General features: G+C 59.4%; 1 protein-coding gene across 1 annotated transcript; it reads right to left on the bottom strand.

Annotated features, from left to right (window-relative positions):
- Positions 1-2,063: 2,063 nt before the first annotated feature.
- LOC119094523 (son of sevenless homolog 2) lies at positions 2,064-18,340 on the bottom strand. The gene is made up of 22 exons (XM_037217580.1): positions 18,239-18,340; positions 17,028-17,111; positions 16,502-16,591; positions 14,268-14,471; positions 13,251-13,304; positions 12,497-12,706; positions 11,659-11,798; positions 11,121-11,251; positions 10,509-10,700; positions 10,018-10,135; positions 9,317-9,473; positions 8,831-8,920; positions 7,052-7,122; positions 6,332-6,488; positions 5,656-5,766; positions 4,977-5,159; positions 4,457-4,639; positions 3,935-4,052; positions 3,585-3,754; positions 3,039-3,158; positions 2,399-2,645; positions 2,064-2,098 (listed from the first exon to the last, which is right to left on the bottom strand). Exons 1-22 carry the CDS (start codon positions 18,338-18,340, stop codon positions 2,064-2,066), a joined length of 2,967 nt encoding a protein of 988 aa, XP_037073475.1.
- Between the last annotated feature and the right edge of the window lie 4,001 nt (positions 18,341-22,341).

The raw sequence follows: 22,341 nt of genomic DNA, 5'->3' as shown, positions 1-22,341 counted from the left end.
AGCCACAACAAAGCCTGCCTGGTGCCGTGCTTCAGCGTCCTGCCACGCACCAGTCCATGGCGGCGTGGGTCCAGTTCACGGACGCCATCCCGGCCGGTCGTCACCAAACACGCTTCCGCAGTCCTATGTACAATTGTATATTACAGCGACGACGGTACAGTGCCGCGGGTGCCGGCCGGGGGGCGGCCCCGGGGCGGCGCGGTCGCGACGCCGGCGCCGCGCCAGGCCCGGACCGGCGGCCGCGGGACGGCGCCGGCCGGCGCCAGCCGGGCCGCGCGGCCGGCCAGACCGCCGCTTAAAGCCATCTGTATCCGGGACGGGCCGTTTAAATGACAACTAGTAAACCCCGGTCAAATTGATATCATTCGTCATCAACAATGCGCATCCTCCCAAAACAACCTCCACATAAACGTCGTTGTTGTCGTATGGGTAAAAGTGCCTCGGTCTGTCTGTACGCGTTCACGACACTGATAATGAGCGTATATATGGCAACATAAGCGAAAACCGCTGAACCTATCTTCGTTTGGAGGAGCCGCGCTCTCTACTGAGATCAATGCGTGCTGGCCGCCATCTGGCGCTGGGCGATTGCCAGCCACGTCTCCGGCGCGCCGCGGCGCGCTGGCCGCCTCGGCAGAGGGCGCCACTGGCGCCGGGCACGGGTGCGGGCAAGCGGCCGCGTGTCCGCCGTCGGGCACGCGAGTCCGCCGCGGACACCACCGCGCACCGGCGGCCTTCGCCGCGCCGCGCGGCTCCAATTACACCTAATAGAAATATTCGCACCATTTGTCAACAATCTATCACAGCAGAGTTCGTCGTACGGGGCGCCAAGCGGCCGCCTACGGCGCGCCGCCCGGCTCCGACAGCGAACACGGCTGACGGTACGGCTTCGGCGGCAGCTGGGGCCCGGCGGCGGCCGACGGCAGCGTCGACGACAGGGTGAAGTTGAAGTTGAAGTGGTTGCGGTGCGGCTGCAGGTCGCGCGCGCTCCGGCTGCCCGAGGACGGGCTGGCCGAGCGGACACCGCCGCCTGTGGGCGCGGGGGCGCGCGTCAGAGGCCGCGCCACCGCGGTCGGCCGCACACCGGCAGCAGCTCCCGCATCGGTTGCCTGGTTCACGGACGCTGGTGGGGGGGCGTGGGAGCTTTCCGTTCGCGCGGTGCCGGCGTGACGAACGGTACGGCGTCAGTACCACGTAAGTTTCCCCAAATCTTCCTAGTCACCAATGCCAAATGATACAGTGCAAAATTTGACATTTTCACGCCGGTTATATGCCTATATGGCACTAATATGCCTTTAATTGAAACAGCTGTGAAATGAGCCTTGCGTTGTGAGGCACATCACTTGTGGTAATACACCGATGGTGAATGACTGGGGTTTGCGAGGGCGCGCCGACAACTGCGTCCGCTGTGTACCCAGAGATTTCGGTCATCGTCAACGACTAGCACGGCGTGCTAGCAGCGGGCTGACGGCGAGAACCGCTCACGACCACTCGGCCGTGCGTCCTTGACAGCTGCATAACCCAACAACCACCGGCACCGCATCCCAACAACCTGCCCACACCCTCGCCCGACTCAACCGCAGCTGTCAGCGCCCAGCCCCCTCTCCGCCCCGAGTCCTCCGGCGCGCCGCCGCCCCGCTACTCACCTCTCTCCGCGCCGAGGCCGAGCTTGGCGAACGCGTCTGCCATGGGGTCGGCGCCGGCCGGCAGGCGGCGCGGCAGCGTGGCCGGCGGCGGCGGCGGCAGCGGCGGCGAGTCCACCGACGAGTTGCGCCGCGGCAGCGGCACCTCCGGCGGCGGGAAGGCGTGCACCAGCGTGCTGGCCGAGTGCATGCGCGGCAGCGGCTGGTCGCGGCGCGGCGGCCGCGGCGGCGGCGACGTGTTGCGCGGCGGCAGCTGCGGCGCGTCCGGCGCCTGCTGCACGCGGCCGGGCGGGTCGGCCAGCGAGAGCTCGCGCTTGCGGCGCGGCGGCAGCGGCGGCGGCTGCTGCGTCAGGCCGGCCGGCGCGCTGTACTGACTCGTCAGGCCGAACCCTGCCGAGCCGGACACGGCCCAGGTCAGCAAGGTCACGCGCGGTGCTGGCTCATCACGGGCAGTTGTGCTGCGCGCGGCACGCGGACCTCAGGCCAGGCGGCCACAAGACGGCCGACGCCAGCAACTCAACATGTACGGATGCGTGGATGGAAGCCATTACTTGGATGCCACTGAGTGTGCGATAGAGCACTGAGCACAGACGTACCGGACGTGCTTCTAGAGTACACGAGCGTGGATTACGAGCCAGCAACGCAAAACACCTCACAAAGCCCACACGTCTGCATCCACCACGGACTCAGGGCGCCACCCGGGCTGGTGGCGGGACTCTAAGCGCTCGCTCCCAACGCCCGGGCTCGGCGCAGCTCACCGGAGCCGTTGCTGGCGACGCCCACGATGACGTTGGCGAACACGCTGTGGTCGCTGTTGGCCGTGTGCGGCGGCGAGCACGGCGTCGACGGCGTCGGCGGCGTGAGCACGCGCGGCGTGTCCGAGTCGGCCTCCTCGGCGATGCGCATCGACGACGACAGCCGCATGGCCGGCAGCGGGTGCGGCACGTTGGAGCGGCGCGGCTTGATGCCCGGCGAGCGCAGCGACATGCCGTCCCACTGGCGCGGCTGCCCGGCGGACACGGTGCGTCAGGCGGACACGGCGGACACGGCCGACAGCGCGCCACTCGCCGACCCAGGCCGCAGCCGCATTGCGGCGACATAGGTCGGACGCCAGAGCAGACGTCAATGGTGTGTGATGTCAGGTTGGGAAAACATCTCCGCGGGCTTTGCCACGAAGCACGTCAGGCGATCTAATCAGCTGTCCCTTCGTCCCAATCTACGAGCAATGGTCATGGCTGCCATCCCTCCTGCCCTACCCAATTCTACCCAATCGTGTCTCGTGCACGATCATTCTGAGCCCACGGGCGCAAAGACCGACCCAAATGACCTGCGGCACCGGTGAGTTGTGTCCGCGACATGACTCCGTGAGGACCGGCCGCAGCCCCTCCGGCTACTCACAAACTTGGGCGGCACGCGGCATCCGCGCGGCTCGATGTACAGCGAGCGCGTGTACAGGTAGTTGTTGATGTCCTCCGTCTCCTTGCCCTCCTCGAACGGCCGCAGGTTCTCCAGGAAGCTCTGCCGACAGCGGGCGGGTGGGGACCGTCAGCAGCCGGCGGTGGAGGGGGCGGCCGTCGGCCGACGGACGGACGTTCGGCACCAGCTCCTCGTCCGACACGAGAGAGCCACACAGCCTGGACCAGGGCGTCCTGAACGCCGGGGACGCGTCCCGCCGGCACCGACACCGCTCGCACGGCGCCACAGCACCACGCCTCGCCCGCTGCGGCTTCCCGTGACCCCGCCGCCAGACGCCATGTGTGTCCACTCGACCTGGCTGGGTGCAGGCTAAGACCCCATCGGTGTCTTCACTTATCGGGCTAGAGCGACGCCGCTAACTCCGGCGTCGAGACGCACCGCACGTCTCTCCCTTACAGCTCCCCTTCCCCAACCCCTCGCCACCACCCAACCTGGCGCCCGGAACGCGCGGCCGGCGTCGTCACTGACCCTGATTTTGGGCACGGGCCGCAGGCAGTACGGCTGGTTCTGGTACTGCTGGATCTCGCCCGTGATCTCGGCCACCTTCCGCCGCTTGCTGAAGTTGATCAGCCGGTCCGACTTGGGCAGGAAGTCCGGGTTGCCCTCGTCGATGTGCAGGATGTTGGTCAGGTACATGCCTGCAAACGCCGGCCGTCGCCATCAGAGCTCGTGGGAAGCAGCCGCTCATGCAGAGCCGACACCCGCGCAACACCGGCCCCGGGCTAATCAGCCGCACACCACACAGCGTCGCACGCTGGCCGTGCGGCTCAGCGCCACAGAGAGCCCCGACACGACTCAGGCCCGCGGCCGGCGCTCACCGAAGAACGGCACGCAGGGCGGGTTGATGGAGCGCAGCTTCTCCTGGTACCGCTTGTAGTGGTCGTTACAGAGCTCGCGCGCCTCCTCCAGCGCCCGGTCCAGCTTGGGCACGATCTCCTGGAGGTGGGCGGAGGAGTGACAGACGCGCGCGGCGCTGCCCCCATCACCACCCGCGCTACATGGCGACGATGCGGTGGCATCTGTTGAAGCTCTACACGCCGTCGACGCCAGGCAGCTCACAAGCGCATAAAACGACTGTGAGGCGTTTCGGCTACCCTTTCACAGGCATGGTGGTGGCAAGCTTTGTCGTGATACTGCTCAGCACGACATGCCGCCCACACACCAATCGCAGTTCGCACCGCACTACCACCCATTGTCCCGCCTTCACGGAAAACGCGACCAAACCGGACACCACATCCGTGAGAATCCGCAAACGGCGGCGACCGTGGTGCGACCGTGACGCCGGTGGCGGCCGACCCGTCACGTCACGCCACGCCGGCGGCGTCGCCCAGACCCCGTACCTCGAAGGTGAGGATGAGCCGGTGGACGGCGGCGCTATCCAGCGCGGCCACCACCTCCAGCACGCCGCTGAAGTTGTTGAGCTCCTGCAGCACCATCATGATCTCGATGACGCGCGACACCACGGCGCGCCGCTCGTCCATGTTCTCCGTGTCGACCACGCACTTCTCCAGCCAGCGGGTCACCTGCGGCGGACGGCGGTCAGTCAGCGTCGGCAGGGGCGGCGGGCGACCGATCACGCGGGGGCGACACGCGGCAGAGACCGCAAGGCCGGCCTCGGTTCCGCGGCGACTCCCAGGACCGCAAGGTCCAACCTGGAGCCTCGCGGCGCCGCACGGACACGCGGGCACACCCAGTTAAACAGGGTCACCAGGCGACGACTGTGACCGGTACCGCCACACACCCCAGTGAATCAGTACCCCACCACCGGACTCCGCGCTCGCGGCGTCCGGCCGCGGAGCCAGTGCCAGCCGCTGGACCGTCCGCCAGCCGGCGGTCGGCGGCGCGCGGCGGCCGACTGACGTTTGTGTTGTGGTGGATCATGCGCAGCAGGTTGGGTGACGCCTGCTGCTTGTTCTCCTTGGTCCAGACGGAGCCGACCAGCTCTGCCGGCTTGACGGCCCGGTACAGGTCGAACTCGAGCAAGGTCAGCTGGCGGGCCACCTCGATCGGGTGCAGCATGAGCAGCGGCTTCACCAGGTCCTCCTGCCGGCCGGCGGACGTCAGTCGGAGCCCAGCGCCAGCTGCGCCGCCGGTCAGAGCGACACACACACTCACACAGCACGTTAACAACCCGCGCCACTCAGAAACCGACTCACTACACACCGGAGCACCAGACAGCAGGCTGAACTGATGATGCTCAAGTTTGGGCACGCCACAAACTGAACGCACCACTTCCACACAAGACTTGGCCATCGTAAGATGAAAGCTGACGTCATTATGATCACCAGCCAGCCAGCACTACGCACCAGCGTCGCACGCCCGCTCGGAACCGACATAACGGCAACCTTGCCGGCACCGACAGACCCCCGCAAGTGGTACGTTCCTCAATCACCGGATAACCGACACAATCCCGCACTTCCACCCCCAGCATATTGTAGGCGAGCCCTGTCTCCTGCTTCGCTTCCCATGCTGAAGTCCCGGCCCCTGCCTCTCCCTTGCCCGTCTCCGGCCCGGCCCGCCTCCCGCACCACGGCCGTACCGACGGATTTTTCCAGTCGTCCTCGCTCTTGAAGAGGTGCCACTCGGTGGGCGGCGGCGAGCGATCAACGCCGAACACCACCTCCGGCTTGAGCTCCTCCCGATTCAGCCGCTGGCGGATGGGGAGGGGGGGGGGGGGTCAGGCGCCGGCGGTGGGCTTGGGCCTCACCACGCCACACCACCGACCACGCGGCAACGGACGGCCGGATGGTCACACGGGCCAGCAGCCGCTGTGGTCAAGCACAACGGATGTTGTATGAACATAAACAATTTCGCTGAGGTTACACCCGTCCCGCAGCACTTCCTCCTCTCCCTATGGCTTTGAGGCCCAGTCTGGTCTTTCACTGTTTTGTCCAAGATAACGAACAGTGCAAAATTGACTGCTACCCAACTCATCAATAAATTGGTCCCGGACTGCGTACAGCTCATTCACGCAGCAGAACGCCAAGCAATTTTCTAATCCACTGGCCGCATTCAGTCACCATTTTCCCTCAACAAGGTACCAAGATTATTAAACAAAGCAAAAAGCGCGTATCACACAGCCGACACGCACAGGACCACGCTGGACACTGACAAGCAGCCAATCATCAACTGGAATGGCACTCTCGTCAGAAACACCTCGCGTTCGCGTCCGATCCCCGCCGCGCACCGGTCCTCCGCCTGCGCAGCCAGCCCACCTTGCGGTGAATGATCTTCAGGATGCTGTCGGCCCACTTCCGCATCACCTTGCCCTTGATCTCGAGAAGGAACGCCTCCAGACGCTGCAGCAGCTGCTGGTCCCGCTCGAAGTCGTAGAAGTGGTGGTCCACCCAGTGGCGGAGCACGTTCAGCACCCTGCCGACAGCGGGCCGATTCAGCACGGCGAACACGACACTCGACGGGCGGCCCGACAAACGGGCGACATCACAGACCACAACGAATACATATTCACAAACAAAGCATGCCAACGTGCTCAACGCGATTTGTTGGGAGCTTGAATTTCGGCAAGCATTATGACATGTCTCACGGACCATGAAGACGTTGGAAGCAGGCCTGTCTGGCACTGCCGGACGCGCCCTTGCGTGATGAAGAAATGCACTGACCGTGATTAGAGGACGCCACTAGGCAACTTCTGTTCAGATCCCCACCTCCCAAGCCGTCCCCGAAGTCGGCCCGCCCGCCCTGTACCCTTGCCCATCGCCGACGGCACCTGAACTTGGCCGGCTGGCTGTACTCCTTGCCGAAGCCCACCTCCCAAGCCGTCCCCGAAGTCGGCCCGCCCCGCCCTGTAGCCCTGTCCATCGCCGGCCGCACCTGAACTTGACCAGCTGGCTGTACTCCTTGCGGAAGCCCACCTCCTAAGCCGTCCCCGAAGTCGGCCCGCCCCGCCCTGTAGCCCTGCCCATCGCCGGCCGCACCTGAACTTGACCGGCTGGCTGTACTCCTTGCGAAAGCGCTTGATGTCGTCGCGCAGCGTGGCCTTCACGGCCTTGGTGTCGAGGCCGGGCGGCGTGGGCGAATGGTCGGGCGGCGCGCCCGGCTCGGGGATGTCGTACCGGTCCAACAGCAGCGTCAGCAGCTCCTGTCGACCCCGGCCGCTGGTCACGGCGCCGCGCTCAGCGGGCCGGTGGCCGGCGCGGGCCGCCCGGCCGGGCAGTACCGCCGTGACCGCGCGACGGACGGGTGGGGCGGAATGGCGTGGCCAGTCAGAGCAGCTCGTGACTGCGCGCCGGACGGGTGGGGCGGAATGGCGTGGCCAGTCAGAGCAGCTCGTGACCGCGCGCCGGACAGGTGGGGCGGAATGGCGTGGCCAGTCAGAGCAGCTCGTGACCGCGCGCCGGACGGGTGGGGCGGAATGGCGTGGCCAGTCAGAGCAGCTCGTGACTGCGCGCCGGACGGGTGGGGCGGAATGGCGTGGCCAGTCAGAGCAGCTCGTGACTGCGCGCCGGACGGATGGGGCGGAATGGCGTGGCCAGTCAGAGCAGCTCGTGACCGCGCGCCGGACGGGTGGGGCGGAATGGCGTGGCCAGTCAGAGCAGCTCGTGACCGCGCGCCGGACGGGTGGGGCGGAATGGCGTGGCCAGTCAGAGCAGCTCGTGACTGCGCGCCGGACGGGTGGGGCGGAATGGCGTGGCCAGTCAGAGCAGCTCGTGACTGCGCGCCGGACGGGTGGGGCGGAATGGCGTGGCCAGTCAGAGCAGCTCGTGACTGCGCGCCGGACGGGTGGGGCGGAATGGCGTGGCCAGTCAGAGCAGCTCGTGACTGCGCGCCGGACGGGTGGGGCGGAATGGCGTGGCCAGTCAGAGCAGCTCGTGACCGCGCGCCGGACGGGTGGGGCGGAATGGCGTGGCCAGTCAGAGCAGCTCGTGACTGCGCGCCGGACGGGTGGGGCGGAATGGCGTGGCCAGTCAGAGCAGCTCGTGACTGCGCGCCGGACGGGTGGGGCGGAATGGCGTGGCCAGTCAGAGCAGTTCGTGACTGCGCGCCGGACGGGTGGGGCGGAATGGCGTGGCCAGTCAGAGCAGCTCGTGACCGCGCGCCCGACGGATGGGGCGGAGTGGCACGGCCAGCCAGAGCAGCTCGTGACGGCGCGCCGGACGGATGGGGCGGAATGGCACGGCCAGCCAGAGCAGCTCGTGACGGCGCGCCGGACGGATGAGGTTGAGTGATACGGCCAGTCAGAGCAGCTCGCGACGGCGCGCCGGACGGATGGGGTTGAGTGGCGTGGCCAGCCAGAGCAGCTCGCGACGGCGCGCCGGACGGATGGGGCGGAGTGGTGTGGCCAGCCAGAGCAGCTCGTGACGCTGCATCGCCGTCAGCGGCGCTTACACCGGCGGCCGGCACGGCCGAGCGGGGTAGGGCAGCGTTTGGCGAGGAACTTGTGTGCGTTGCGGAAATTACAAGATGATAATATGGCTGCAAGTCGTAGGCAAGGGCGATCCATGCTCAATGCGTGAGCTTAGAAAAGCGAGGCTTGCAATGACGCAACACGCTACGCCCGCATACAACAAATATTGCGTGTTCGCAATAAAAACCGGCAATGGAGCCGATCGTAAACTTTAGCAGAGAAACGCCCAACCGTGTGTTGGCACTTGAGAGGCCGAAAACACAACAGCCAGTCTCGGCGCAGGACATGGTCGGCATGACATGGCGTGTGAGAGCCAACTGCCGTCCGCCGCGGTTGTGACGGCACATACCTGGGCGGTGCAGAAGCTGCGGAATGTGGTGAGGAAGGTCCTGACGAACATGGGGTCGGCGTACATGTGGTACGTGAGCCGCTCCGTCAGCTTGGTCAGCGTGGCGCCCTGTCGGCAGGCCGGTGGCGCGTCACACACACACACTGCAGCCAAGTATGCAGAGCGTCAGGGGACACCACAGCAAGGAGCTGGCGGGCAGAAGAGCCTGTGTTCAGCGAAAACACACAGAGGGGACGGCACATCGTCAGTCCAGCTATCAGTGGGCAGATAATGGGACACAGCTGGTAGGCACATGGGCCATATTCGCCGCCTGTCGTCAGCGAATCACTGGGGAAGCGTGTTCCTGATTGGCCAGCGCACAGAACGCTGGCGGACGAGACACCTGCGGACAGCACCGAGAGCGAACCTCACCCCGCAGCCGGCCGCCTCTGCCGGCCGATGCGGCGACGGCGGCGGCGGCGCGTCCGGGCCGGCGCGCGGACTCACCTTAATGAGAGGCACGCCGGCCGCCTCTGGCTGCTCCAGCACGATGTTGTCGGGGCTGTCCGGCTCGGCGAACCGGTACTGCTCCGGGTCGGGACGGCGCAGCGGGTTCTTCTTCTCCTCGTCCAGCAGCAGCATGTCCAGCGAGCGGTCCAGCATGCTGCCGGCGACACAGGGGTCGGTCAGGTCAGGGTGGACCAAGTCAGTGAATGTCAGGCCAGGGCGGGTCAGGCTAGGGCTAGTCAGGTACGGGAAGGTCACGGAAAGGCAGCACACCAAACGATAGCTGTGAATGATATCCGCCGAGCGTTAGAGACCATGCCTTACCACTGACCAACATAGTGACCCATATCGTGACTCCGTCACCTGTTCGACACTCCTTCTACGAGCCAGACCATGTCTTGCCACTGACCACCATAATGAGCCATATCGTGACTACGTCACCTGTTAGACATTCCTTCCACGAGCCAACAACAGCGACCCACATATGACATCGCATTTGACACATATTTATCACAATGGGCCATAGACTGGCGCTGGAGCCCCGAACCCAACAGCTCCGCTACGAAAGAAGGCAGCCACAGCACGGCAGTCCAGTCCACGCCTGGACAAAGCGGCCTCTAAGCGCGCGCTGCCAAGCGCACCGCACTGACATCCCACAGCGCAGCCGGCGCGACGCCGGCCCGGCTCCCAAGCCCCCGCACCTTTTCGTGTTGAGCATGATGAGGCTCGCCATCCACTCGTTCTTATCCTGCGCCGTCTTGGCGAACAGGATGATGCTGCTTTGCTCGCGGGGCGCGATCTCGAACGCGAACCGCAGGTCTGCCGGCGAACGGGCGGTCAGGTCGGGTCGGCTCAGGGGCTCGGCGCGCCACGGCGGAGTCACCGCAGAGGCATACAGGGCAGGGGCCTGGACACTGTGACCCGAGCCAGAGGTTTTGACCACGAGTGGAGCCGGCGAGATCGGGGTACAGTGTAAGGGGTTGCCAGCAATCCAGCGGAGTCTCCGGCCCAAATCTCGGACTTTCCTTGAAAGCCACGACTTACGAAGAGAATGGCAGTTCTCCGCACCGTATTATGGGGGAGACCATGGCCCCGTTTCCCCTGGTCTCTTCAATGCGTCAGTGCTCTCGACACATGAGGCGGGCGGGGCGGAGATACGACGCCGGCCAGCGGCCGTCGCGTCGCCACTAACCGTCGCCGTCCTCGCGGTCCTTGATCTCAATCTTGCGGATCTGGAACTTCTCCTTGAGCCGGAACTCGGCCACAGGCCCCGTCACCGACGAGCGCCGACTGTTGGGCTTGCAGAGCACGATCAGGCCGTCGAACAGGAACACGTGCCGCTCGGTCAGCTTGCGGCCGCCGCCCAGCTTGCCCAGCACGCCCTCTGGCGGACGAGCACGCGGTCACGTCAGGCCGCCACAGCCCACTCGCTGGAGCACACGCCGGAGTCGGATTCCCACCGCGCCGCGAGGTGACGGCCCAAGCGCGACGCGAGCGCACCCGCCGTGACGTCACGGTGGCTGCGGGGAGCTGGACACACAGCACAGCACAAACCCCAGCGAGGAACGAGGAGTTGGAGCGGGGGTCGCGAGCAGAGCACAAACCTAAGCGAGGGGTTGGAGCGGCAAGGACCACGATCGAAGCGGGAATAAAGCGGGAACCGTGCCGGGAAAGGGGACCAGCGCGGCAGCCGGACGGTGACGGGTCTGGGACGAGAGCGGGACACACGGGAACGGGAGGGGGAGTACTTGACGGGCCTCACGGGGAGCGCATGCGAGCCAGGACGGACAGCGACGACGCGCACCTTTGACGAACTCGCTGCAGCCGCACTGGCTGATGTCCTTCCCCTCCCAGCCGTCCATGCAGCGCTGCACTTCGTTCATCTTCTGGATGTTGGCCTGGCGCACCGAGCGGTTGTTGCGGGCGGGCGGGTCCCTGCAGCCGACACGGCACCCGTTATGACGCCGCCGGCGCCGAACTTCAGCACACGCTCGGTGGCACGACGAGAGGATATGAACGAGTGTGGAGACGCGAGACAAACGAGAGCAAAAATTGCGGGGCGACGATTCGATTATGTCGGTGCGCAGCCCATGACGACAAATTGTCACTCGTGTGATTCCTGCCGATGAGCAGGACAAGTCGAGATCATGCAACACAGATAACGAACAGGTAACAACAGAGACCAATCCTGCACTATTAAACCTGTAAGAGCAGCTGGTGTTACTAAATCATGGACGGGCGGACTCCAGTGTGGCAGCACCGACGATGGATCGGGACAGGAGCCACACGGTAGACCCTGCCGAAGCCGGGCTTTGCGGCACATCGGCATCGACTCCGCTCACCCGGGCTTTCGTTTGGGAAGCACGGTGATGCCGCTGTTGGAGACCACCCGCTCCAGCTGTGTCTGCAGCGTCTTCAGCATGCCCTGCACCTGCTCCAGCACCTCGCGGTCCTCCTCCGACTCGGACAGGTGGCACAGCATCTGCCGGCCGCGCCGGGTGCAGGTCGGGTCACCGCGTGTCGGCGGAGCGGCACCGCGCGGCGTCCGGACGCGCGGTGTCCGGGGACGACGGGCGACTACGCTCAGTGACGGCCAAAGACAGCGACTGCAGGGGGAATGCGAACGGCGATCTCGCACGCCGCCTGTAGTCAGCACACGAATGCCCGCGTACCGGTCTGTACATGGCGACCAGCCAGAGGCAGCCCACGTGGCGGCCACTGGAGCGCACCGCACCCCGAGGCGTGCTCGCCCAGCGTCCTGCGTACCACTTAGCTCGCTGAACGCTGGGCCCACGTCGCTCACAGCCAGAGAGCGTACTTATGAGGGTAAAGTGAGGGCCTCAACAGTCCTTACCTGAGGGTAAGGTGAGGACCTCAACAGACAACAAAAACATCGCCAGCTATGTTCCCGTCTCTCCAGATGTCAAGGGCATAGGATGCCGCCACGATAACCTCCAACGCATTGGCATGCGTCGTTAACTTTGCCCCAGTCAACACCAATGACTATCTGCCGTGACACCGTCGCAAGCCCTCATTGGGAGCCCGGTTGACTTCCCAGTGCTTTAGCACCATCGCTATTTCCGAAGCACCGAACTCTTACAACATTGTCAGTGCCCGCACAACCGTCATGAGTCGCCGACTCACTGAACACCTCTACGCCGCCAGCGCTCGCCCACCCACCTTAATATTGTCAAAGTACTTGAGCACGTGCGCCACGGGCAGGAGGAGCAGCTTGGGCAGCACGTATTTGACGGCCTCGCGGAAGCCGTGGCCAGCCGTGCCGAGGCTGTTGAAGATCTCCGGCCGCTCCAGCAGCGCGGCCAGCTGGTCCCGACACTGCGGCTTCAGCACGTCGGTCGTGTACTTCTCGTACACGTCAAACTCGGACTCCTGGCGGCGGCGGCGGCGGTGTGGGGTCAGCCTGGTGGCCGCCGCCGGCGCGCTGGCGCGGTGTCGGGCTGACGGCTGGCTGTCGCCACCATCTCGTTACGTAAGACCTGACGCTGCCCTCACTACATCGGAATGTCAAACCGCCGGCCGCGACCGCCGCGCACACAGAGAGTGAGGCATGCTTGCGGGACATGTACGACGTGAGACAAAACAGCGATCTGGAGTGGCAGTATTTGGGGAGCATCCCTCTTGCAAGGTAAAAGGTGCTCAGATCTGTCGCCATAAAAACAATAAATTCACGTAAAAAATTCAACCCAAATGGGAATAAAAAGCCTCCTTTGACCCACTTTGACCCAACTACGCCCGCTAAACGTCGTCCAACGCTGTCAAACAGCACTCCTACGTTCCCTAGCGGCGCGGGAGGCGGCAGCAGCCCGGCCGTGCGGCGGGCACCGACCTCGGCCAGCTCCTCGAAGCAGCTGCCGACGCTGAGGTGCCAGCCGTCGTCGGCCATTTCCAGCGTGTCCTCCAGCTGGCCCAGCACTGTGGCCGTGCACTCGTACACGTCCAGCAGGTTACTGAATATGATCTCCACGTCCTGACGACATCGTAGGGCATGACAGTCAGCGGGTCAGCAGTGGTCAGAGGCACCCACCGGGGTCAGGAGCAGGTCGGCCCGAGGGTCAGGGGAGGTCAAATGCGCCCACCGGGGTCAGGGACAGGTCAGCCCGAGGGTCAGGAGAGATCAATTTGAGAATCAGTAGCGATTAGAAGCGCCCCCCCCCCCCTCCCGGGGTCAGGGAGGGGTCAGGGAGAGGTCAGTACGAACCTCAGGAGAGGCCGGTCCGAGGGTCATCAGAGGTCAAGGCAGGGCTCGCTACATGCCGACAGGGTCAGAGGAAGTCACTGGGGGCCAGTGGGCGTACCCAACCAGCAACGCAATGTAGTGAGGATCAATGATGGCCGTCGGGGACTGATGGGTACCAACCGAGATCAGTACGCGACAGCACGGAACTGGAGAGGCCTCGACCAGAAACAGCTCTGCATCAAACAGAACAGTGCACGTCCATGGCAGGGGTCATAACTGCCATGCACGGAGAAAAGGCTGGGAAGTGGGCGGGATCAACACCAACACACACATCTCATTATGGAGGCGATTCATAGAAATGAGGCACGGTTGGCATAGCCCGAGATTGTCATCGCGGAACGCCCGAGAGCGGAATGGAAACAGGGGCTGGAGCCCTGCAATCGGCGCTTTCCAGAATGCAGATTATGTCGGCTTCCACCGTCCGCAGCCAAGTTCACGCTTCAGCACTTCTACCAGCATGAAATACCAGCAGAATGGTCGTAACTCTTAGCCCTGTCTCTTTCACCGTTGGCGGTTTGAGGTTGAGGTCACGCAGGTTTGAAAACTTCACAGACACGCAAACGAACGCCCCGACAAAGGAGCGAGACGCGACACACACCCCGAGGCCGTAGACGCGTCGCGCCTCCGACCGACACCGGCCGCACAGGGCGCGGTCAGCAGCACCGTCACACAGAGCGAGCGACAGCCACTCACCTTGGCCGTGGTCTGCTCGAACTTCTCGATCTGCGCCTTGAACACCTTGATGATGAGGTTGAGGTCGCGCAGGTACTGCTTCTCCTCCACGATTATCTCCTTGACGGCCTCGTCGAAGGTGACGGCCGTGCTGGCGGCCGGCTCGTCGTCCAGGCCCGGGAACGTCGCCACGTCGTCGTCCTGCTCGAACATGTCCATGAGCACCTGCCGACACCAGGCGCCGAGGTTAGCGAGGCCCGTGCCTGGGGAGGGTGGGGGAGGAGGGGGGGGGGGGGGGGGCAGGGGAGGCGACACGCTGCTGACGCCGTGTGGACGCGGTCACAAGACTCGGCCGCCCCGAGACCACACTGACGGCGAGCGTTAGTCCGCTCTCGGCACCGGTGCACCCAAGTACTAAAGCGCCACCTTCGGAGCGGGCAGACAACCCACATAAAACCCAACAGCTCAGCGCAGCCTCGGCCGCGCCGGCCACCCCCGCATATGAGCAATGCACACGTCAGATCAGCGACCATGGGCGAACGCCGACACACTCGACCAGTCCGGCATGTCAGCGTGACACGACGCAGAGTTTCCGCGCTTTGCGCTCGACTGCCGCCGGCAGACAACATAGTTTGCACGCGTCAGACGCTACCACCATCGGCAGGCGCCGCGAGGCACCGTACGGAGGCCGGCGTTGCACCCGTGGGCATGGTCGCGGAAATACGCATAAGGTCTGCCCAGGGCCTTCAGTGGTCACAACGAGAAATATATTCACGAGGCCCGGCAGACGCCAAATAGCACCGACCCAAACAGCTTATCACCGATCAGCGGCGCCTTGCCAAGGTGTATCTATTCAACGTCACTGTGGCACTCATGAATACGTCTACCGTGCAGCCTTGTATGTCCAAGTCAGGCTGCATTCTGGAGGAGAGAAAAAAACGCACACGTCTGGACCCGAGATGAGGGTCGAGTGATTGTCGGCCAGGCATGCAAGAGCCCGCTGGCAGGCGACTGGCCTCACGCCACACGAACGGTGCGGCAGCTGCCGGCGGCGGCACATGCGGCGGGGCGCCAGGCAGCACGACTCCACGCCGGCGGCGACCGGCCGGCACCCGCGCCGCGCTCGATCGGACGGCCGCCTGCCGGCCGCCGTCGCCAGCCGACGGTCGGCGCCGGCCGCGTCGGCCCCGGCTGGCGGCGCGAGGCGCGGGGTGCCGAGACGCCCGCCGCCGGCCACATGCGGAAGGGTCGCGTCGCGGCCGCCGGCCAGCCGAGGCCGGCCGGCCGGACGGACGGACGGACAGACGCGCCACGTGGCGGCCGCACCGGCACGTTACCTTGGTCAGCACGATCCAGTTCTGAGTGCGTGCCGCAGCGGAGGACACCGACTGTTAGCAGCGCTCGCGCGGCCGGCGACAAAGACAGCGAGAAAGAAAGAGCGGCAGGCGAGGCGGTGCGGCGCCGCCACCGGGGCGGGCCGGCGGCGCTGCGGCCCCAGCCGCGCCCCAGCCGGCGGCGGACGACGCGGCAGTGACGAGCGTGCACGGAGAAGGCGGCACGGCTGAGGCCCGGACGCCGCACCGCAGGCGGCGGCCCACGCCGTGCGCTATGAGCAGCTGGCGTCTAGACTAACGATGACTGCCACGTGAGCGAGCGGCGGTGCACCTAGGCCGGGGAGGACAAGGCTTGCGGACCACCTGTCCGGGGTGGGGCGCAGAGGCGGCACGGAGACGATGCAGAGGTGCGATACAGTCGCCAGCTGTCCTGGATGCATGGGGCTGTTGCTTGAAAGGAGCCGGGGCGATACGGGGTGAAATACCAAGTATGCGTCTCGATGCGTAATGCGGGAAGCTACCTGATGGACAACGAGGCAAAACTGTTGCGCCTCAAAGAACTTAAGTGCTCACAGTTTTGCGTGCGGGGTCGATGTGGCATCGGACGCCACAGCCCACAACGAAAGCGCTACATAACGCCACCGTCCAGGAGCTTGCCGAGCACTGGAGGTGAGTCCAGGGCTCCACAGGGGGGTGGCTGTGCTCCCAGATGCCCTCTGCACCTTCCTGCCCTGTGCACACCCGTCGCCACACGCAGTGGCGTCGCCGAGTCAGACGAGGCGGGGCGCCTCCGTGCGGTCCGACGCCCGGTCCGTCCCCCGGGGCACGGCGCCCAGTCCCTCGAGGCCCCGCCCGTCCCCCCCCCCCCCCCCGCGAGCCCGCACCCGTCCCCCGAGCGCCGGACGCCGCCGGCCGCCTCACCTGGTCGGCCGAGATGGCCGTCTTGATGTCCTGCGGCGTGATGGCGTGGTGCTCCACATGGTGGATGTTCTTCTTGTACTTGCCGACCAGCTGGGGAGAGGCGGTGACGGCGCTCGTCAGACGGCGCGGCGCCGGGCGGCAGGCGCCGGCCTCGAGCGCCGAACGACACAGCACAGATCGGACCGGTTCTGGTCGGACGCACTCACGCCGTGGTGGCGCCATGGCTGCACAGACCCCAGTGGGCGTACACAGGACGTCTGTGTACGTCCCCGACGTCCAGTGTACGTTAAAAACATGCCGAAGTGGAAAATAAGCAGACGCCTCGCCAGTCTGTCATCTTCTGTTTCATTAACCTTTAGCAGCTGTCACAACTTAACAGCTGCTTAATAGATGACGGCAAATGTTTATGGTCGAAGTTTAAGCAAGACCACAACAACACACCTAGTCAACAAGTGAACATCTTTTGTTTTCAGACCTTCGGACGTCTGGTTCCGCGAGTGCGGCGAAGCACTGGGCGTGAACTCACATTCAATATGTCGGCAGCGATATACTCCAGCACGGCCACGATGTACAGCGAAACTTGAAAATCAATCTTGTGCTGAAAGACCTCCTGTAAAATGGCGTCACAGTGATTGCAGCATACGACTCTGCCTGCTGCTCCAGCATACATGACTCTGTGGTAGCACAGCATGGTTTCTGCTGGCAAAACAAGAGCAATCAACGGCAAACTGAATGTGATGTGGGTACCCCAACCAAGACAACCAGAGTGATTGCAGTGTGGAAGTCAGCATCTGGGTGGCAACTTGTAAATAGTGTAGTGAAAATCTGTACAGCTGTAACTGTGCCAGAATCTCAGTGCACCATAGAAAATGTATTACAAATCTAGATCACAAAAAGAACCAAAACCTTAACTATCACTGCACAAATTGTGATGGAACTTTCTTGATATGCAAATACAAATTACAATTTTACATGAGATTAAATGACAAGTGTTTCTACTCTCAATCCCATACCTATGCTCCATTGCCATCAAAGGTCTGGGCCTAGTGAGGTGCAAACATTACCTTGACAAGCAGGTTGTGTACTTTCTCCACAGGAAGAACCACTGATCTTTTCTTCCCCTTTTCCAACACACCACGTGCTTCCTGTATTGCCCACTTGTTGATAGGGTTTGGGAATGTTCTCTCCACTTTTTCTTCAACATCCTGTCCCACAGAGCACCAGTTATTGCAAACAGAAATCATGAGCAAGCAGTCAAGCAACTACCATATTTAAAATGAAAACACATTTCATCCATATCATGAATAGGAAATGATTTCTCATTAGAAGAGTAAAAGATGGGCAATTGAAAGCAACAATATGATTTCCACACACCAGGTGATTTACAACCTTTCACCAGCATCAGTGATACATCTGGAAGCAAACATGGCTCTTCCTTCTACTCAGTTCTAACCTGCATCATTCATACATGATGATGTTGCAAACCAAAAGGGATGCATAACCAACTATATGGGTCACACAAATCCACACCCCAGCATAACATGAAAACAGCCTCAGAAGTCAGCGACAAGCAGGACATCAAAACAATCACACAACAGTATACAAACTGAATGTCAGGACAAAAGGTCATACCAGAAAATCCAAGCAAACAATAATATAGGTAAAAAGGCAAAAAAGGACTAGTGGCAAAAAAGCCACGAGTGTCAACAGTAGAAGCTGGTCTTCCATCACACCCACCTGTACAGTGTGAGGCATTGGCTTTCCAGAGAGCATCATCAGAAGCTGTAGGATGAGAGATTCCACATGGTCCAAGGCATCCTCACGGGCTTTCAGGTTCATGTCCACTTGGCCCAGTACCTTGAATGGAAATGGTCCAAGGTGTCCCATCAACACACAGGCATCACTTGGACTACCTGTATTTGCCTTTACAGTTCACTTAAATTGAACACTGCACATCTGGATTACAGCTGAAACTGGTAGCACATACCTTAAATAAGCATAACTAAAGGCAACTTGCTCAACACTCATAAAAGACAACTGGAGAGAAAGCAATGGCACTAGATAGCATTTGTGTGATCAGGACTCAATAAGTTTACAACCGTCCATCTCAGTTTCATTTGCAACAACAAGCAAGACCTGAGCAGTGTGCAAAACAGCCACAGCTGAAAAGGTGCCTCTATGACAGCAACCCAACTCAAGCTGAGCTGTTTGCGCAGCTGAAAACCAGGTCACGATTTGAGCCCATGAGTCAACTCTGCCATCTGCCATGCTATACTGGCCAGGATGGCAATGTCACAGCATTGTGAGGCACACACAGAACCTTTTGTCATCCTGTTACACAAAGAGGCTGGAGGTAAACTTGTATGACAATCTGGATTGGCTGTTCTGGAAGGGAGATCCAGGGCACATATGACAAGCTCTGCCCAGTGAGTGCACATTCAGTCATCCAGAAGTGCAATTTGAAATTCATTTTTTAAACCATTTATTGCATTAGCACAAGCAACATAAAATTGTAAGTGTTGCAGGCCTGAAAATATGTGCAAATGCTTGTCTTGCTTGGGAGACAGGAGACAACCTAACATGGCTGAATGTGGGTCAGCACTGTATGGGTGGCAGGTTCAGGGTGCCTGCAACAGTCCTTTACAAATAGCAACTATGAGCTTGATGGTCACTTGACAAACATTTCCAAAAAATTTTTGGGGGGAGGGGGAAGTGTGAGATAGGAAGAGGACACATAGACACTCTGCAGTTTGTGCACAGCATACAGTCACATGGAACATGACATACAAGTTGAATTTTGCATAAATTGTACTTTGGTTTCTTAATACAAAATCACTTGCTTTACTTTGAAACAAAATTTATATATAACAATATTATACTATAACAAAAATAATACATTACTCATTCCCAATATATGAACAGGGTGCTGTGCAAATAAACTGTTACTGAGAGCTGCCTGGGTTACAAAGCAATGAGCAGATAATTTCAGTGATAAACACCAGCTAGTAGGTCCATGAAAAAACAGCAGGTTTCAGCAGGAGTGCAATGTTTGGTGCAGGTGCTGAACTGCAGATACATGCACAACTAGAGGGCACATCTGAGTCATACAAAGTTTACAAGCCATTCATCTTAATTCCAGTTTCAGCACAGAACAGCTGACCAAAGCAATAAATTACACCCACTCATGTAGGCATGCTGCAGCTATTAGTCTGCTGATGGCTGGTACATCAGTTTGAAAAGCCCAACATTATAGGAATGTGCATGCATGCTTTGTTGCTGCTAACAGCTTCCGCACATTTATCTCAGGCATGGAGGAGTAAGATGCCATGTTGATGTTGATAAGTAAGCTTCAAAGAATGAATTATTTGCATATATCATGAGGTCTCAAGAAACTGACTGCCATCTGATCATAAAATCTCTGAATAAATCATCCAGCTGCGAGCAGCTGACACTTCCGCAAATGTAACTAAAACCAAATCCAACACTATTGCATTCAAATGGCCATTTCAAATGAAAATGTGAGCATCAAAAATGAATATATCAAATCTACAATTGTGGGCTCACTTGTAGAAATGTTTTCTAGACACTCTTATGCAACATAATATTAACCTGAAACATTGTTCTTTTACAGTGGATGTGGCAGCTTTGCAGCAGCTTTTTTAACTGGTACAAGCCAGATGGCAACATGCAGAGATATGCATAGCCATAACCCTAACAGCTACAACACAACCTAAATACAAAAAGTGCAACACAGCTGGCCATTAAAAGCACTATCAGCTAGGCTACCCACTTACTCCCTCATTTTATAACATTACAGTGAGATGACAGCAAACAAAGGGATGTTTGCAACCATAACCATATTTATCACAGCACTATATAAACAATAGGAGTATAACACAGCTAACAATAACAATAGCACAGCTATCAGATCATCACCAATACTGTGTCATGCCTGACATTATTACAATTCATGACCTTAAGCAAAATACATAGTGTCACCACACCCAGCACATGATGTCCAACCATGTATTGTTATTTGCAGCCAATAAAATGAAACATTTCTAAGACACTTTCAAAATAAAGCTTTAGGATGTGAAGTAGGTATGACATAAGGAACAGATGACCTGCTGGGCATTCGAGAAGCAAATTTAGATGGCCAGATTCTCCCAACATCATGGGTTTAGCCACCACTGACGGGGAAGACTGGAGGAGAGAGGGGGGAGGACAGAGAGAGAGAGAGAGATATAGAAGAGAGGCAGCCAGAAAAACACCACAAATCACAACAGTCTGGATACCTGCTTTATGGTGTGATTGATGCACATTCATAGACAAATATCAACAGATAGTTATCAATCAGCAAACTTTGATCAGAGGCACCATGTTGCTATAGATCAACCCAATTTTGAGAATCATGCCATGATTGCAGTGGCTTTGCAATGCAGCACCTGTCCACCCCTCTGATTGCTTGGCAAGGATGGCCACATTGCTTTGGCTGAGGGATGTGGTCAAGCGGAGCACAAGGTGTCATACCTACTCGAGCCGAGGCAAATTTTACACTACATACTATGTGATTTTGAGGAAATTCAGTCCTAATGTCCAGAATTTCATGTAATAGTTGATATCTATATCTCACACTACCATAAAGAAAACTTTAGGTTATGTGCATAATTCAACTGACTGTAATTTTGTAAACAATGTGATGCCGCACTTGGGAAATGGAGGGCATGACCTGAGCCTTAACATAGGTGTTTACCTCCTCAATTTCCACAAAGTAGCATAAAATGTATTCATGTTCTTTAATACAATTACAGGGAATATTCCATCTCCTTCTGTGATATTTTAACATTATATATATGATAATACATTCATCCAAGACCATGACATTCAAGCAAGGCAAAACTTAACCAAGACTTATATGTCAGACTTAAAATAGCTTAGCACTGCTTATAGCATCAATTAGGTAGATTCTTTCTCCACACTGCATTGCTAAATCTATCCTTAGAGCATCCACTAACACAAATTAATAGTTCTGTTTTGATCAATAAAATGCTGAAACAAACTAGAATCTTTCTACCATATATCCATACGCAGCATAGTTGAGGGATATATGGATGCAAATAGGCATTTCTTATCCCCCCCCTCTCCCCTGAAATCCACAGGTTTGAGGCTCAGCCCCAGCCAGAGGTGCATTGCTGCTGATTACTTAAGGGAAAGGTCCTGGGAAAAGATGGAACATCCAATGTTTCCCAAATTGGATATAATGGGCAAAAATAGTTGCATATATTTTCCTTTCCCTTGCTTGGCTACACCACTTATACACACTAAACAGACACCTACCTTCGCCAATGATTCCCTGAATATGCCTTGCCACTTCCAGGCATTTTCTTCACTCTTAAAATCGTACACCTGTGACTGCGCATCCAAAGAAATGCTACTCGTGGCTGAAAACATCTCCACTCTGAATCAAATCCCAAACAGCCTTGCCATCGATGTTCCGCAGGTCAATGTGGTAGCACTAAGCTTTCGGGCCTAATTGGCCTATCACAATAGCTGTAACTGCACAGTAACTACACATTTTAGATCTCCACATATTCTGAGAGTATTTTTCGCTTCCTTTCTTTACACAGTTCGCGGTAGTTCTGACCATAGAATTAAACAACGAAGAGGGGGACAATGCCCCAGCACCAAACACAGCACATTCGCCTCACATTCGCTCAGCCTTTATCGGATTTGTCGTTAAACAATCAACTGCGCATGCGCCAAGCTGTCACAGAATTACCAAAAATAATTATTCTGTTGTCTATGACATATATTATTCACCCAAGTTTTTTGTTGGAAAT

The sequence above is a fragment of the Pollicipes pollicipes genome, unplaced genomic scaffold, assembly GCF_011947565.3.
Source record: "Pollicipes pollicipes isolate AB1234 unplaced genomic scaffold, Ppol_2.1 Scaffold_4002;HRSCAF=4701_pilon_pilon_pilon, whole genome shotgun sequence".
Taxonomy (NCBI): Eukaryota; Metazoa; Arthropoda; class Thecostraca; order Pollicipedomorpha; family Pollicipedidae; genus Pollicipes; species Pollicipes pollicipes.
This window is presented reverse-complemented; position numbering and strand designations above follow the sequence as displayed.